This window comes from Chiloscyllium plagiosum, unplaced genomic scaffold (genome assembly GCF_037043375.1).
Source record: "Chiloscyllium plagiosum isolate Xiang-an unplaced genomic scaffold, Cpla_swu_hap1 HiC_scaffold_50, whole genome shotgun sequence".
Classification (NCBI taxonomy): Eukaryota; Metazoa; Chordata; class Chondrichthyes; order Orectolobiformes; family Hemiscylliidae; genus Chiloscyllium; species Chiloscyllium plagiosum.
In genome coordinates this window covers 46,453,255-46,466,707 of record NW_028270188.1, presented here as the reverse complement: position 1 = coordinate 46,466,707, position 13,453 = coordinate 46,453,255, and the positions used below count along the sequence as shown (strand labels likewise).

Genomic DNA, 13,453 nt, shown 5'->3' with positions numbered 1-13,453 from the left:
GTCCTCCACTTTTTGTCATTTACATAAATGATTTGGATGTGAACATAAGAGGTAGAGTTAGTAAGTTTGCAGATGACACCAAAATTGGAGGTGTGGTGGACAGTGAAGAAGGTTACCTCAGATTACAACAGGATCTTGACCAGATGGGCCAATGGGCTGAGAAGTGGCAGATGGAGTTTAATTCAGATAAATGCGAGGTGCTGCATTTTGGGAAAGCAAATCTTAGCAGGACCTATACACTTAATGGTAAGGTCATAGGGAGTGTTGCTGAACAAAGAGACCTTGGAGTGCAGGTTCATAGCTCCTTGAAAGTGGAGTCACAGGTAGATAGGATAGTGAAGGCGTTTGGTATGCTTTCCTTTATTGGTCAGAGTATTGAGTACAGGAGTTGGGAGGTCATGGTGCGGCTGTACAGGACATTGGTTAGGCCACTGTTGGAATACTGCATGCAATTCTGGTCTCCTTCCTATCGGAAAGATGTTGTGAAAGTTGAAAGGGTTCAAAAAAAAGATTTGCAAGGATGTTGCCAGGGTTTGATGATTTGAGCTATAGGGAGAGGCTGAACAGGCTGGGGCTGTTTTCCCTGGAGCGTCGGAGGCTGAGGGGTGACCTTACAGAGGTTTATAAAATCATGAGGGGCATGGATATGATAAATAGACAAAGTCTTTTCCCTGGGGTCGGGGAGTCCAGAACTAGAGGGCATAGGTTTAGGGTGAGAGGGGAAAGATATAAAAGAGACCTAAGGGGCAACCTTTTCACGCAGAGGGTGGTACGTGTATGGAATGAGCTGCCAGAGGAAGTGGTGCAGGCTGGTACAATTACAGTATTTAAAAGGCATCTGGATGGGTTTACGAATAGGAACGTTTTTGGAGGGATATGGGCCAGGTGCTGGCAGGTGGGACTAGTTTGGGTTGGGCTATCTGGTCAGCATGGATGCGTTGGACCAAAGGCTCTGTTTCTGTGCTGTACATCTCTATGACTCTATGACTGACTGGTCTGTAATTCCCAGGGATTTCTCTATTCTCTTCTTGAACAGAGGAACGATTTTCGCCTTCCACCAATCATCTGGTATTACTCCCGTGGAGAGTGAGGAAGCAAAGATCATCACCAGAGGCACAGCAATCTCATTCCTGTCTTACCATAGTAATCTTGGATATATGTGGTCCGGTCCTGGGGATTTATCTATCTTGATGTTTCCCAGAATTTCCAGCACATCCACTTCCTTAATACCAATCTGGTCAAGCCAATTAACCTGGTCCACAGTGTTCTCACTATCAACAAGGTCCCTCTCTCTAGTGAATACTGAAGCAAAAATCTCATTTAGGGCCTCCCCTACCTCTTCAGACTCCAGGCACAAGTTCCCTCCACTATCCCTGATCGGCTCTGCCCTCTCTCTGATCATTCTCTTATTCCTCACATGTGTAGAACGCCTTTGGGTTTTCCTAATCCTCCCTGCCAAGGCTTTTTTGTGTCCCCTCCTAGCTCTCCTCAGTCCATTTCTGAGTTCTTTCCTAGCTACCCTGTAATTCACTAAAGCTGTGCCAGATCCTCGCTTCCTCAACATTAAGTGAGCATCCTTCTTCCTCTTGACGAGAAGCTCCTCTGCTCCTGTCATCCAAGGCTCCTTCACCTTACCTTTCCTTGTGTGTCTCAGTGGGATAATGTTATCCAACACTCACAACAAGTGCTCCTTAAACAGCCTCCACATTTCTGCTGTGCCTTTCCCATAGGACAATTGTTCCCAATTTATACTCCACAGCTCCTGTCTAATAGCAGTTTCCTCTCCCCCAATGAAATGCCTTCTGGAAATCCAAGTACTTCTCTTGAAATGGGAGTTTAGCATCAGCCTGGTCTCCTCAGGAGCTACATATAAACTATTCTCCTACTCCAAAACTCGAGCTGTAATTCACTCCAGGAATCTCTTATTCTATACAAAACCTCTCCTGAACCCCTTGGATTGGATTCCTGTACCACGTGGACAGAATGCTGGATTGTACAACAATACCTGAGCGAGTTTCTTTTGTAGTAACAGACAGAGCAAGACAGTAATGCTGAACAATCACTCAGTAATTTGGCAGGCGTAGTTGTATTTAACTCCTGTGCCTTCTCTTCCTCAGTTAAGTCATTTGCGTAAGTTGTAATATACTGAGACCCCCAGCGCCAGTCCCTGTGTGACTCCATTTCATTCTGCCAATCAGACCTATTTAAGCACACTCTGTTTTCTGACAGCCAGCCAATATTCTATCCATACTAGTATGTTACTGTCTTCTTCCATAAACTCTTACTTTTTACAATAACCTTTTCAAATGCCTTCTGGAAATCAAAGTACAGTCCGTTAACATGTTTCTCCTTATACACAGCGCATGTTCCTCCTTCATGGAAGCCACTGTAATTTGGTTAAACATGATTTCCCTTTGAAAAAAAAACCACACTGATTCTTCCTGGCTACCTTAAACTTTTCTCCGTATGCAGCTCGAACCTCGTTCATGATTGATACGGACACCTTCTCCATGACTCAGAGCAAGCTGACTGCCTTATAGTTTCTGTCTCCCTCTTTTGAATAGAATGGTAAGATTTGCTACTTTCCAGTATTTCCACAATCTAACACGTTTTGGAAAATTGGCATCAGTATTACCTGATCATGCACCCACTGGTTGGGAGTCATGTAGAAAGATAATAGTGATTCACAGAATCACAGAATCCCTACAGCGTGGAAACAGGCCATTTAGCCGAAATGGTCCACACCAAACAGTGTCCCATCCAGACCCATCCCCCTACGTGTGTAAACCTGCACTTTCCATGGCTAACCCACCTAGCCTGCAGATCCCTGAACACTACAAGCAATTTCCCATAGCCAATCTGCCTAACCTGCCTAACCTAATCTTTGGACTGTGGGAGGAAATTGGAGCACCTGCCGGTAGCCCACACAGACACAGGGAGAACAGTCACCTGCGTCTGGAATCAGACATGGTCGGTTGATGCTGTGAAGTAGTAGTGCTAACCACTGAGCCTCTGTGCTGTTCCACACAGCAGTCAACTCAACACCAGGACGTCTCTGCAGGACTTCCTCAGGGTAGTATCCTAGGCCCAACCATCTTCAGCTGCTTCCTCCTATCATAAGGTCAGAAGTAGGAATGATCCCTGATGGCTGCACAGTGTTCAGCATCATTCACAGCTGAAGTTACTGAAGCAGTCCCTCAACAAGACCTGGATAATTTCCAGGTTTGGGCTGTCATGTGGCAAGTAACACTCAGGTCACATAAATGCAACTCAATGATCATCGCCAACAAGAGAGAATCCAACCATAATCCATTCACCAATAAATCCTCTGCTAATCAACATCATGAGGTAGCCTGGATCTGTGATTCATGCACAACGATACCCAGATCCCTCTGCACTTACACACTTTGAATCTACTTCCCATTTAAATAATTATTTGCCTTTTTAATTTTCTGGCCAAAATGGACAGCCTCACACTTAACCAAATTAAACTGCACCTGCCGGATTCTGGCCCACTCGCTGAGCCTAACGATATCCATCTGGAAACTCTTTTTCCTCATCACTGCCTGCTTTCTTACCAATTTCAGTGTCATCAACGATCTTTGCTACTGAACACCCTGTCCTGGCTTGCCGATCTTTATATAGATTGTAAATATTTGAGGTCCAAGAACTGACTCCCACTAGTTACAGGTCTCCATCCAGAGAAGGACCCTCTGCTTTCTGACAGTCAGCTAATTGTCCATGCAAGCCCATACCATACCCTTAATCTCCTGGGATCTAAACTACTGGATCAGTCTTTTATGCAACACCTTGTCAAATGCCTTCTGGAAAACTAGATATACTACATCCTCCGGTTTGATAGTGTGGTGCTGGAAAAGCACTGCAGGTCAGGCAGCATCCGAGGAGAAGGAGAATCGATGTTTCGGGCATAAACCCATCACATATATGACATCCTCCAGATCCCCATTATCCACCTTGCTAGTTAATCTTCAAAGAACTGCAGCAAGTTTGTCAAGTATGACTTACTCTTCATGGAACCGCGCTGACACTGGTGAATTGACCTTTGTTTTTCCAAGTGTTCAGTTACTTCCTTCTTTATGATTGACTCCAGCAACTTCCCCACTACCGAGGTCAAATTAACTGCTGTATAGTTTCCCAATTTTTACATATCTCCTTTTTTTTAATTAGGATGTCACATTAGCATGTTTCTAATCCACTGGTACCTTTCCAGAATCCAGGGAATTATGGAATATCATAACTAATGTATCCTCTGTCTCTGCTGTCACCTCCTTTAATACCCCAGCCCTCAGAGGCTTATCAACCTTTACTCCCATCAGTTCACTTAATGCCTTCCTCCTAGTTATAGTAATCTCACCAAGTTCCTCCAGAGTAACTGCAATTTTTAGGAATAAATTATTATCTTTAACTGTGAAAATAGGCAAAATATTGATTTAGTGTTCAAAGTTTGTGCGAAGATTTGTAGCTCATTGTTGTGGTTCTGTTCGCCGAGCTGGAAGTTTTTGTTGCAAACGTTTCATCCCCTGGCTAGGCGACATCATCAGTGCTTGGGAGCCTCCTGCGAAGTGCTTCTTTGATGTTTCCTCCGGTGTTTATAGTGGCCTGTCCCTGCCGCTTCCGGTTGTCAGTTTCAGCTGTCCGCTGTAGTGGTTGGTATATTGAGTCCAGGTCGATGTGTTTGTTGATGGAGTTTGTGGATGAATGCCATGCCTCTAGGAATTCCCTGGCTGTTCTCTGTCTGGCTTGCCCTATAATGGTAGTGTTGTCCCAGTCGAATTCACGTTGCTTGTTGTCTGCATGTGTGGCTACTAAGGATAGCTGGTCGTATCGTTTCGTGGCTAGTTGATGTTCATGTATGCGGATTGTTAGCTGTCTTCCTGTTTGTCCTATATAGTGTTTAGTGCAGTCCTTGCATGGTATTTTGTACACTACATTCGTCTTGCTCATGTTGGGTATCGGGTCCTTCGTTCTGGTGAGTTGTTGTCTGAGCGTGGCTGTACACTATATAGGACAAACAGGAAGACTACTATCATAGGGCAAGCCAGACAGAGAACAGCCAGGGAATTCCTAGAGGCATGGCATTCATCCACAAACTCCATCAACAAACACATCGACCTGGACTCAATATACCAACCACTACAGCGGACAGCTGAAACTGACAACCGGAAGCGGCAGGGACAGGCCACTATAAACACCGGAGGAAACATCAAAGAAGCGCTTCGCAGGAGGCTCCCAAGCACTGATGATGTCGCCTAGCCAGGGGACAAAATGTTTGCAACAAAAACTTCCAGCTCGGTGAACAGAACCACAACATTGATTTAGTGTCTCTGTCATTTCCAAGTTTCCCATTATTATCTTGTCATTGTCATCCTGTAAAGGGCAAACATTTACTTTCATTACTGTTTTCCTTTTTATATACTTACACAAACTTGGTATTAGTGCTTATGGTTTCTGCTAGTTTCCTTTCATAGTTCACCTTAGCACTTTTGATTTTGTATTTTGCAACGCTTTGCTAATGTTTAAAGCTCTCCCAATTCCCCCAGAGTACCCCTAACTCTGGCATTATGATATGCCCCAGCCTTTGCCTTTGTTATCCATGACTTTCTTGTTAAGCCATGGATAATTATTCACCTTTATACACTTCCTCTTCCTCTCAGGAATATACTTTAATGGTGAGGCATTTAGTCTTTCCCTAAACATTTGCCACTGTTCTGGATGGGGGAAGCTCCAACAACACTGCAGAAGCTCGACATCATCCAGGCCAAAGCAACCTGCTTCTTTGGCACCACATCCACAAGCATCCCCTCCCTCCTCCCCTGACGCTCAGCAGCAGCAGCAGTGTGTACTATCTACAAGAGGCACTGCAGGAATTCACCAGAGCATCCTCCAAACCCACAACCATCTAGGGGGACAGATCAGCCAGCTCAACTTCCTTCCCAACAGCATTGTGAGGGTCCCTTCATCAGTGGACTGTAGTGTTGAAGAAGACAGCTCTCCAGCACCTATTCCAGGGCAGTTAAGGATTAGCAGTAAATGCTGGCCCAGCCAGTGAAGCCTAAATCCCATGAATGAATGGAGTTATCAGGAAGGGCATGAGTCACAGAATAGAACACACCGCAGACAGAGAGATTATGAGAAAGACATGGGCAGTCAGGAGATAATGCTTAGCGGAGGCCCAACACGTATTTGAAAGTTTCTGAACTGAAGGAAGAAGAGAACACCGAGAGGTCTAAAGTTGCCCAGGTTTGGGGTGATGGGAGAGAATAAAGAGAGGAGGTGGGAGAGTTTACATTTCAGTGATGTGGGGAGGAGAAGAGGGCAGGGTCTCAGATATGACTCTATATGTTTATGACTGGACGCCCTGCACACGTGTGACATGAATCAGCAGCTTCTGTGGTGTGGCTGTGTGAAGCATGTCTGAGCTGGTCAGTGCTGGCTGGAAACAAGCTCCGCTCATAATGAATATCAGATGCTTAAGAAGAAACTGTGTCGTTACCTGATGTCTGAATTACTCTGACTGCCGGTCTGTTACAGATCTGTATTATAACATTCTGTTGGATGAAAAGAAGTTTGCTCCCAGGGCCTTGTTTGATGGAAGTGACCAGAGGCAGAAGGAGGAAGTTATTCATCTTCTGACCGATGGCCTGAAATGTCACACCCTTCACTTTCACGTCATTGTAAGTACTAGAATCTCTCCCACTTTGCTGTAGAAATGGCACTGGGTATGAAGGCCTGCTATCAATGTTTATATACCGTCTGATCATCTATGTCAGTGTGACGCCTGTACCTACCGACGACAGGCTGCAATTGTTACAATGAAATAGCTGCTCCTAACATTCCCGAAGCCAAGACTGAAAGGCAATAACTGGATACTTTGCTGGGTTTCTGATCTGGGTGTGTGTGTTGCTGGATTTCTGATCTGGGTGTGTGTGTTGCTGGGTGTCTGATCTGGGTGTGTGTGTGTTGCTGGGTGTCTGATCTGGGTGTGTTTGTTGCTGGGTGTCTGACCTGGGTGTGTGTGTTGCTGGGTTTCTGATCTGGGTATGTGTGTTGCTGGGTGTCTGATCTGTGTGTGTTTGTTGCTGGGTGTCTGATCTGGGTATGTGTGTTGCTGGGTGTCTGATCTGGGTGTGTGTGTTGCTGAGTGTCTGATCTGGGTGTGTGTGTGTTGCTGGGTGTCTGATCTGGGTGTGTGTGTGTTACTGGGTTTCTGATCTGGGTGTGCGTGTTACTGGGTTTCTGATCTGGGTGTGTGTGTTGCTGGGTGTGTGATCTGGGTGTGTGTGTTGCTGGGTGTCTGATCTGGGTGTGTGTGTTGCTGGGTGTCTGATCTGGGTGTGTGTGTTGCTGGGTGTCTGATCTGGGTGTGTGTGTTGCTGGGTTTCTGATCTGGGTGTGTATGTTGCTGGGTGTCTGATCTGGGTGTGTGTTTGTTGCTGGGTGTCTGATCTGGGTGTGTGTGTTGCTGGGTGTCTGATCTGGGTGTGTGTGTTGCTGGGTGTCTGATCTGGGTGTGTGTGTTGCTGGGTGTCTGATCTGGGTGTGTTTGTTGCTGGGTGTCTGATCTGGGTGTGTGTGTTGCTGGGTGTCTGATCTGTGTGTGTGTGTTGCTGGGTTTCTGATCTGGGTGTGCGTGTTGCTGGGTTTCTGATCTGGGTGTGTGTGTTACTGGGTGTGTGATCTGGGTGTGTGTGTTGCTGGGTGTCTGATCTGGGTGTGTGTGTTGCTGGGTGTCTGATCTGGGTGTGTGTGTAGCTGGGTGTCTTATCTGGGTGTGTGTGTTGCTGGGTGTCTGATCTGGGTGTGTTTGTTGCTGGGTGTCTGATCTGGGTGTGTGTGTTACTGGGTGTGTGATCTGGGTGTGTGTGTTGCTGGGTGTCTGATCTGGGTGTGTGTGTTGCTGGGTGTCTGATCTGGGTGTGTGTGTTGCTGGGTGTCTGATCTGGGTGTGTGTGTAGCTGGGTGTCTGATCTGGGTTTGTGTGTTACTGGGTGTCTGATCTGGGTGTGTTTGTTGCTGGGTGTCTGATCTGGGTGTGTGTGTTACTGGGTGTGTGATCTGGGTGTGTGTGTTGCTGGGTGTCTGATCTGGGTGTGTGTGTGTTGCTGGGTGTCTGATCTGGGTGTGTGTGTGTTGCTGGGTGTCTGATCTGGGTTTGTGTGTTACTGGGTGTCTGATCTGGGTGTGTGTGTTGCTGGGTGTCTGATCTGGGTGTGTGTGTTGCTGGGTGTCTGATCTGGGTGTGTGTGTGTTGCTGGGTGTCTGATCTGGGTTTGTGTGTTACTGGGTGTCTGATCTGGGTGTGTTTGTTGCTGGGTGTCTGATCTGGGTGTGTGTGTTACTGGGTGTGTGATCTGGGTGTGTGTGTTGCTGGGTGTCTGATCTGGGTGTGTGTGTTGCTGGGTGTCTGATCTGGGTGTGTTTGTTGCTGGGTGTCTGATCTGGGTGTGTGTGTTGCTGGGTGTCTGATCTGGGTGTGTGTGTGTTGCTGGGTGTCTGATCTGGGTGTGTGTGTTGCTGGGTGTCTGATCTGGGTGTGTGTGTTGCTGGGTTTCTGATCTGGGTGTGTTTGTTGCTGGGTGTCTGATCTGGGTGTGTTTGTTGCTGGGTGTCTGATCTGGGTGTGTGTGTTGCTGGGTTTCTGATCTGGGTGTGCGTGTTGCTGGGTTTCTGATCTGGGTGTGTGTGTTACTGGGTGTGTGATCTGGGTGTGTGTGTTGCTGGGTGTCTGATCTGGGTGTGTGTGTTGCTGGGTGTCTGATCTGGGTGTGTGTGTTGCTGGGTGTCTGATCTGGGTGTGTGTGTTGCTGGGTGTCTGATCTGGGTGTGTGTGTTGCTGGGTGTCTGATCTGGGTGTGTGTGTTGCTGGGTGTCTGATCTGGGTGTGTTTGTTGCTGGGTGTCTGATCTGGGTGTGTGTGTTACTGGGTGTGTGATCTGGGTGTGTGTGTTGCTGGGTGTCTGATCTGGGTGTGTGTGTAGCTGGGTGTCTGATCTGGGTGTGTGTGTTGCTGGGTGTCTGATCTGGGTGTGTTTGTTGCTGGGTGTCTGATCTGGGTGTGTGTGTGTTGCTGGGTTTCTGATCTGGGTGTGTGTGTTACTGGGTGTGTGATCTGGGTGTGTGTGTTGCTGGGTGTCTGATCTGGGTGTGTTTGTTGCTGGGTGTCTGATCTGGGTTTGTGTGTTACTGGGTGTCTGATCTGGGTGTGTGTGTTGCTGGGTGTCTGATCTGGGTGTGTGTGTTGCTGGGTGTCTGATCTGGGTGTGTTTGTTGCTGGGTGTCTGATCTGGGTGTGTGTGTTGCTGCGTGTCTGATCTGGGTGTGTTTGTTGCTGGGTGTCTGATCTGGGTGTGTGTGTTGCTGCGTGTCTGATCTGGGTGTGTATGTTGCTGGGTGTCTGATCTGGGTTTGTGTGTTACTGGGTGTCTGATCTGGGTGTGTGTGTTGCTAGGTGTCTGATCTGGGTGTGTGTGTTGCTGGGTGTCTGATCTGGGTGTGTGTGTTGCTGGGTGTCTGATCTGGGTGTGTGTGTTGCTAGGTGTCTGATCTGGGTGTGTGTGTTGCTGGGTTTCTGATCTGGGTGTGTTTGTTGCTGGGTGTCTGGTCTGGGTGTGTTTGTTGCTGGGTGTCTGATCTGGGTGTGTGTGTGTTGCTGGGTGTCTGATCTGGGTGTGTGTGTTGCTGGGTGTCTGATCTGGGTGTGTTTGTTGCTGGGTGTCTGATCTGGGTGTGTGTGTTGCTGGGTGTCTGATCTGGGTGTGTGTGTTGCTGGGTTTCTGATCTGGGTGTGTATGTTGCTGGGTGTCTGATCTGGGTTTGTGTGTTACTGGGTGTCTGATCTGGGTGTGTGTGTTGCTGGGTGTCTGATCTGGGTGTGTGTGTTGCTGGGTTTCTGATCTGGGTGTGCGTGTTGCTGGGTTTCTGATCTGGGTGTGTGTGTTACTGGGTGTGTGATCTGGGTGTGTGTGTTGCTGGGTGTCTGATCTGGGTGTGTGTGTTGCTGGGTGTCTGATCTGGCTTTGTGTGTTGCTGGGTGTCTGATCTGGGTGTGTGTGTTGCTGGGTATCTGATCTGGGTGTGTGTGTTGCTGGGTGTCTGATCTGGGTGTGTGTGTTGCTGGGTGTCTGATCTGGGTGTGTGTGTTGCTGGGTGTCTGATCTGGGTGTGTGTGTGTTGCTGGGTGTGTGATCTGGGTGTGTGTGTTGCTGGGTATCTGATCTGGGTGTGTGTGTTGCTGGGTGTCTGATCTGGGTGTGTGTGTTGCTGGGTGTCTGATCTGGGTGTGTTTGTTGCTGGGTGTCTGATCTGGGTGTGTGTGTTACTGGGTGTGTGATCTGGGTGTGTGTGTTGCTGGGTGTGTGATCTGGGTGTGTGTGTTGCTGGGTGTCTGATCTGGGTGTGTGTGTAGCTGGGTGTCTTATCTGGGTGTGTGTGTTGCTGGGTGTCTGATCTGGGTGTGTTTGTTGCTGGGTGTCTGATCTGGGTGTGTGTGTTACTGGGTGTGTGATCTGGGTGTGTGTGTTGCTGGGTGTCTGATCTGGGTGTGTGTGTTGCTGGGTGTCTGATCTGGGTGTGAGTGTTGCTGGGTGTCTGATCTGGGTGTGTATGTTGCAGGGTGTCTGATCTGGGTTTGTGTGTTACTGGGTGTCTGATCTGGGTGTGTTTGTTGCTGGGTGTCTGATCTGGGTGTGTGTGTTACTGGGTGTGTGATCTGGGTGTGTGTGTTGCTGGGTGTCTGATCTGGGTGTGTGTGTTGCTGGGTGTCTGATCTGGGTGTGTTTGTTGCTGGGTGTCTGATCTGGGTGTGTGTGTTGCTGGGTGTCTGATCTGGGTGTGTGTGTGTTGCTGGGTGTCTGATCTGGGTGTGTGTGTTGCTGGGTGTCTGATCTGGGTGTGTGTGTTGCTGGGTTTCTGATCTGGGTGTGTTTGTTGCTGGGTGTCTGATCTGGGTGTGTTTGTTGCTGGGTGTCTGATCTGGGTGTGTGTGTTGCTGGGTTTCTGATCTGGGTGTGCGTGTTGCTGGGTTTCTGATCTGGGTGTGTGTGTTACTGGGTGTGTGATCTGGGTGTGTGTGTTGCTGGGTGTCTGATCTGGGTGTGTGTGTTGCTGGGTGTCTGATCTGGGTGTGTGTGTAGCTGGGTGTCTTATCTGGGTGTGTGTGTTGCTGGGTGTCTGATCTGGGTGTGTTTGTTGCTGGGTGTCTGATCTGGGTGTGTGTGTTACTGGGTGTGTGATCTGGGTGTGTGTGTTGCTGGGTGTCTGATCTGGGTGTGTGTGTTGCTGGGTGTCTGATCTGGGTGTGTGTGTAGCTGGGTGTCTGATCTGGGTGTGTGTGTTGCTGGGTGTCTGATCTGGGTGTGTTTGTTGCTGGGTGTCTGATCTGGGTGTGTGTGTGTTGCTGGGTTTCTGATCTGGGTGTGTGTGTTACTGGGTGTGTGATCTGGGTGTGTGTGTTGCTGGGTGTCTGATCTGGGTGTGTTTGTTGCTGGGTGTCTGATCTGGGTTTGTGTGTTACTGGGTGTCTGATCTGGGTGTGTGTGTTGCTGGGTGTCTGATCTGGGTGTGTGTGTTGCTGGGTGTCTGATCTGGGTGTGTTTGTTGCTGGGTGTCTGATCTGGGTGTGTGTGTTGCTGCGTGTCTGATCTGGGTGTGTTTGTTGCTGGGTGTCTGATCTGGGTGTGTGTGTTGCTGCGTGTCTGATCTGGGTGTGTATGTTGCTGGGTGTCTGATCTGGGTTTGTGTGTTACTGGGTGTCTGATCTGGGTGTGTGTGTTGCTAGGTGTCTGATCTGGGTGTGTGTGTTGCTGGGTTTCTGATCTGGGTGTGTTTGTTGCTGGGTGTCTGATCTGGGTGTGTTTGTTGCTGGGTGTCTGATCTGGGTGTGTGTGTGTTGCTGGGTGTCTGATCTGGGTGTGTGTGTTGCTGGGTGTCTGATCTGGGTGTGTTTGTTGCTGGGTGTCTGATCTGGGTGTGTGTGTTGCTGGGTGTCTGATCTGGGTGTGTGTGTTGCTGGGTTTCTGATCTGGGTGTGTATGTTGCTGGGTGTCTGATCTGGGTTTGTGTGTTACTGGGTGTCTGATCTGGGTGTGTGTGTTGCTGGGTGTCTGATCTGGGTGTGTGTGTTGCTGGGTTTCTGATCTGGGTGTGCGTGTTGCTGGGTTTCTGATCTGGGTGTGTGTGTTACTGGGTGTGTGATCTGGGTGTGTGTGTTGCTGGGTGTCTGATCTGGGTGTGTGTGTTGCTGGGTGTCTGATCTGGGTGGGTATGTTGCTGGGTGTCTGATCTGGGTTTGTGTGTTACTGGGTGTCTGATCTGGGTGTGTTTGTTGCTGGGTGTCTGATCTGGGTGTGTGTGTTACTGGGTGTGTGATCTGGGTGTGTGTGTTGCTGGGTGTCTGATCTGGGTGTGTGTGTTGCTGGGTGTCTGATCTGGGTGTGTTTGTTGCTGGGTGTCTGATCTGGGTGTGTGTGTTGCTGGGTGTCTGATCTGGGTGTGTGTGTGTTGCTGGGTGTCTGATCTGGGTGTGTGTGTTGCTGGGTGTCTGATCTGGGTGTGTGTGTTGCTGGGTTTCTGATCTGGGTGTGTTTGTTGCTGGGTGTCTGATCTGGGTGTGTTTGTTGCTGGGTGTCTGATCTGGGTGTGTGTGTTGCTGGGTTTCTGATCTGGGTGTGCGTGTTGCTGGGTTTCTGATCTGGGTGTGTGTGTTACTGGGTGTGTGATCTGGGTGTGTGTGTTGCTGGGTGTCTGATCTGGGTGTGTGTGTTGCTGGGTGTCTGATCTGGGTGTGTGTGTAGCTGGGTGTCTTATCTGGGTGTGTGTGTTGCTGGGTGTCTGATCTGGGTGTGTTTGTTGCTGGGTGTCTGATCTGGGTGTGTGTGTTACTGGGTGTGTGTGTGTTGCTGGGTGTCTGATCTGGGTGTGTGTGTTGCTGGGTGTCTGATCTGGGTGTGTGTGTTACTGGGTGTGTGATCTGGGTGTGTGTGTTGCTGGGTGTCTGATCTGGGTGTGTGTGTGTTGCTGGGTGTCTGATCTGGGTGTGTGTGTGTTGCTGGGTGTCTGATCTGGGTTTGTGTGTTACTGGGTGTCTGATCTGGGTGTGTGTGTTGCTGGGTGTCTGATCTGGGTGTGTGTGTTGCTGGGTGTCTGATCTGGGTGTGTGTGTGTTGCTGGGTGTCTGATCTGGGTTTGTGTGTTACTGGGTGTCTGATCTGGGTGTGTTTGTTGCTGGGTGTCTGATCTGGGTGTGTGTGTTACTGGGTGTGTGATCTGGGTGTGTGTGTTGCTGGGTGTCTGATCTGGGTGTGTGTGTTGCTGGGTGTCTGATCTGGGTGTGTTTGTTGCTGGGTGTCTGATCTGGGTGTGTGTGTTGCTGGGTGTCTGATCTGGGTGTGTGTGTGTTGCTGGGTGTCTGATCTGGGTGTGTGTGTTACTGGGT

The 13,453-nt window shown here is 49.0% G+C and overlaps 1 protein-coding gene across 1 annotated transcript in view; it reads left to right on the top strand.

The window, feature by feature from the left end:
• Positions 1-13,453, top strand: part of LOC122544732 (integrin alpha-10-like) — a 143,030-nt gene that overhangs the window by 48,993 nt on the left and 80,584 nt on the right. The window contains exon 11 of the mRNA XM_087985099.1: positions 6,553-6,695. Within this exon, the coding sequence (XP_087841225.1) occupies positions 6,553-6,695 (143 nt within the window). The remainder of the gene's footprint in view (positions 1-6,552; positions 6,696-13,453) is intronic.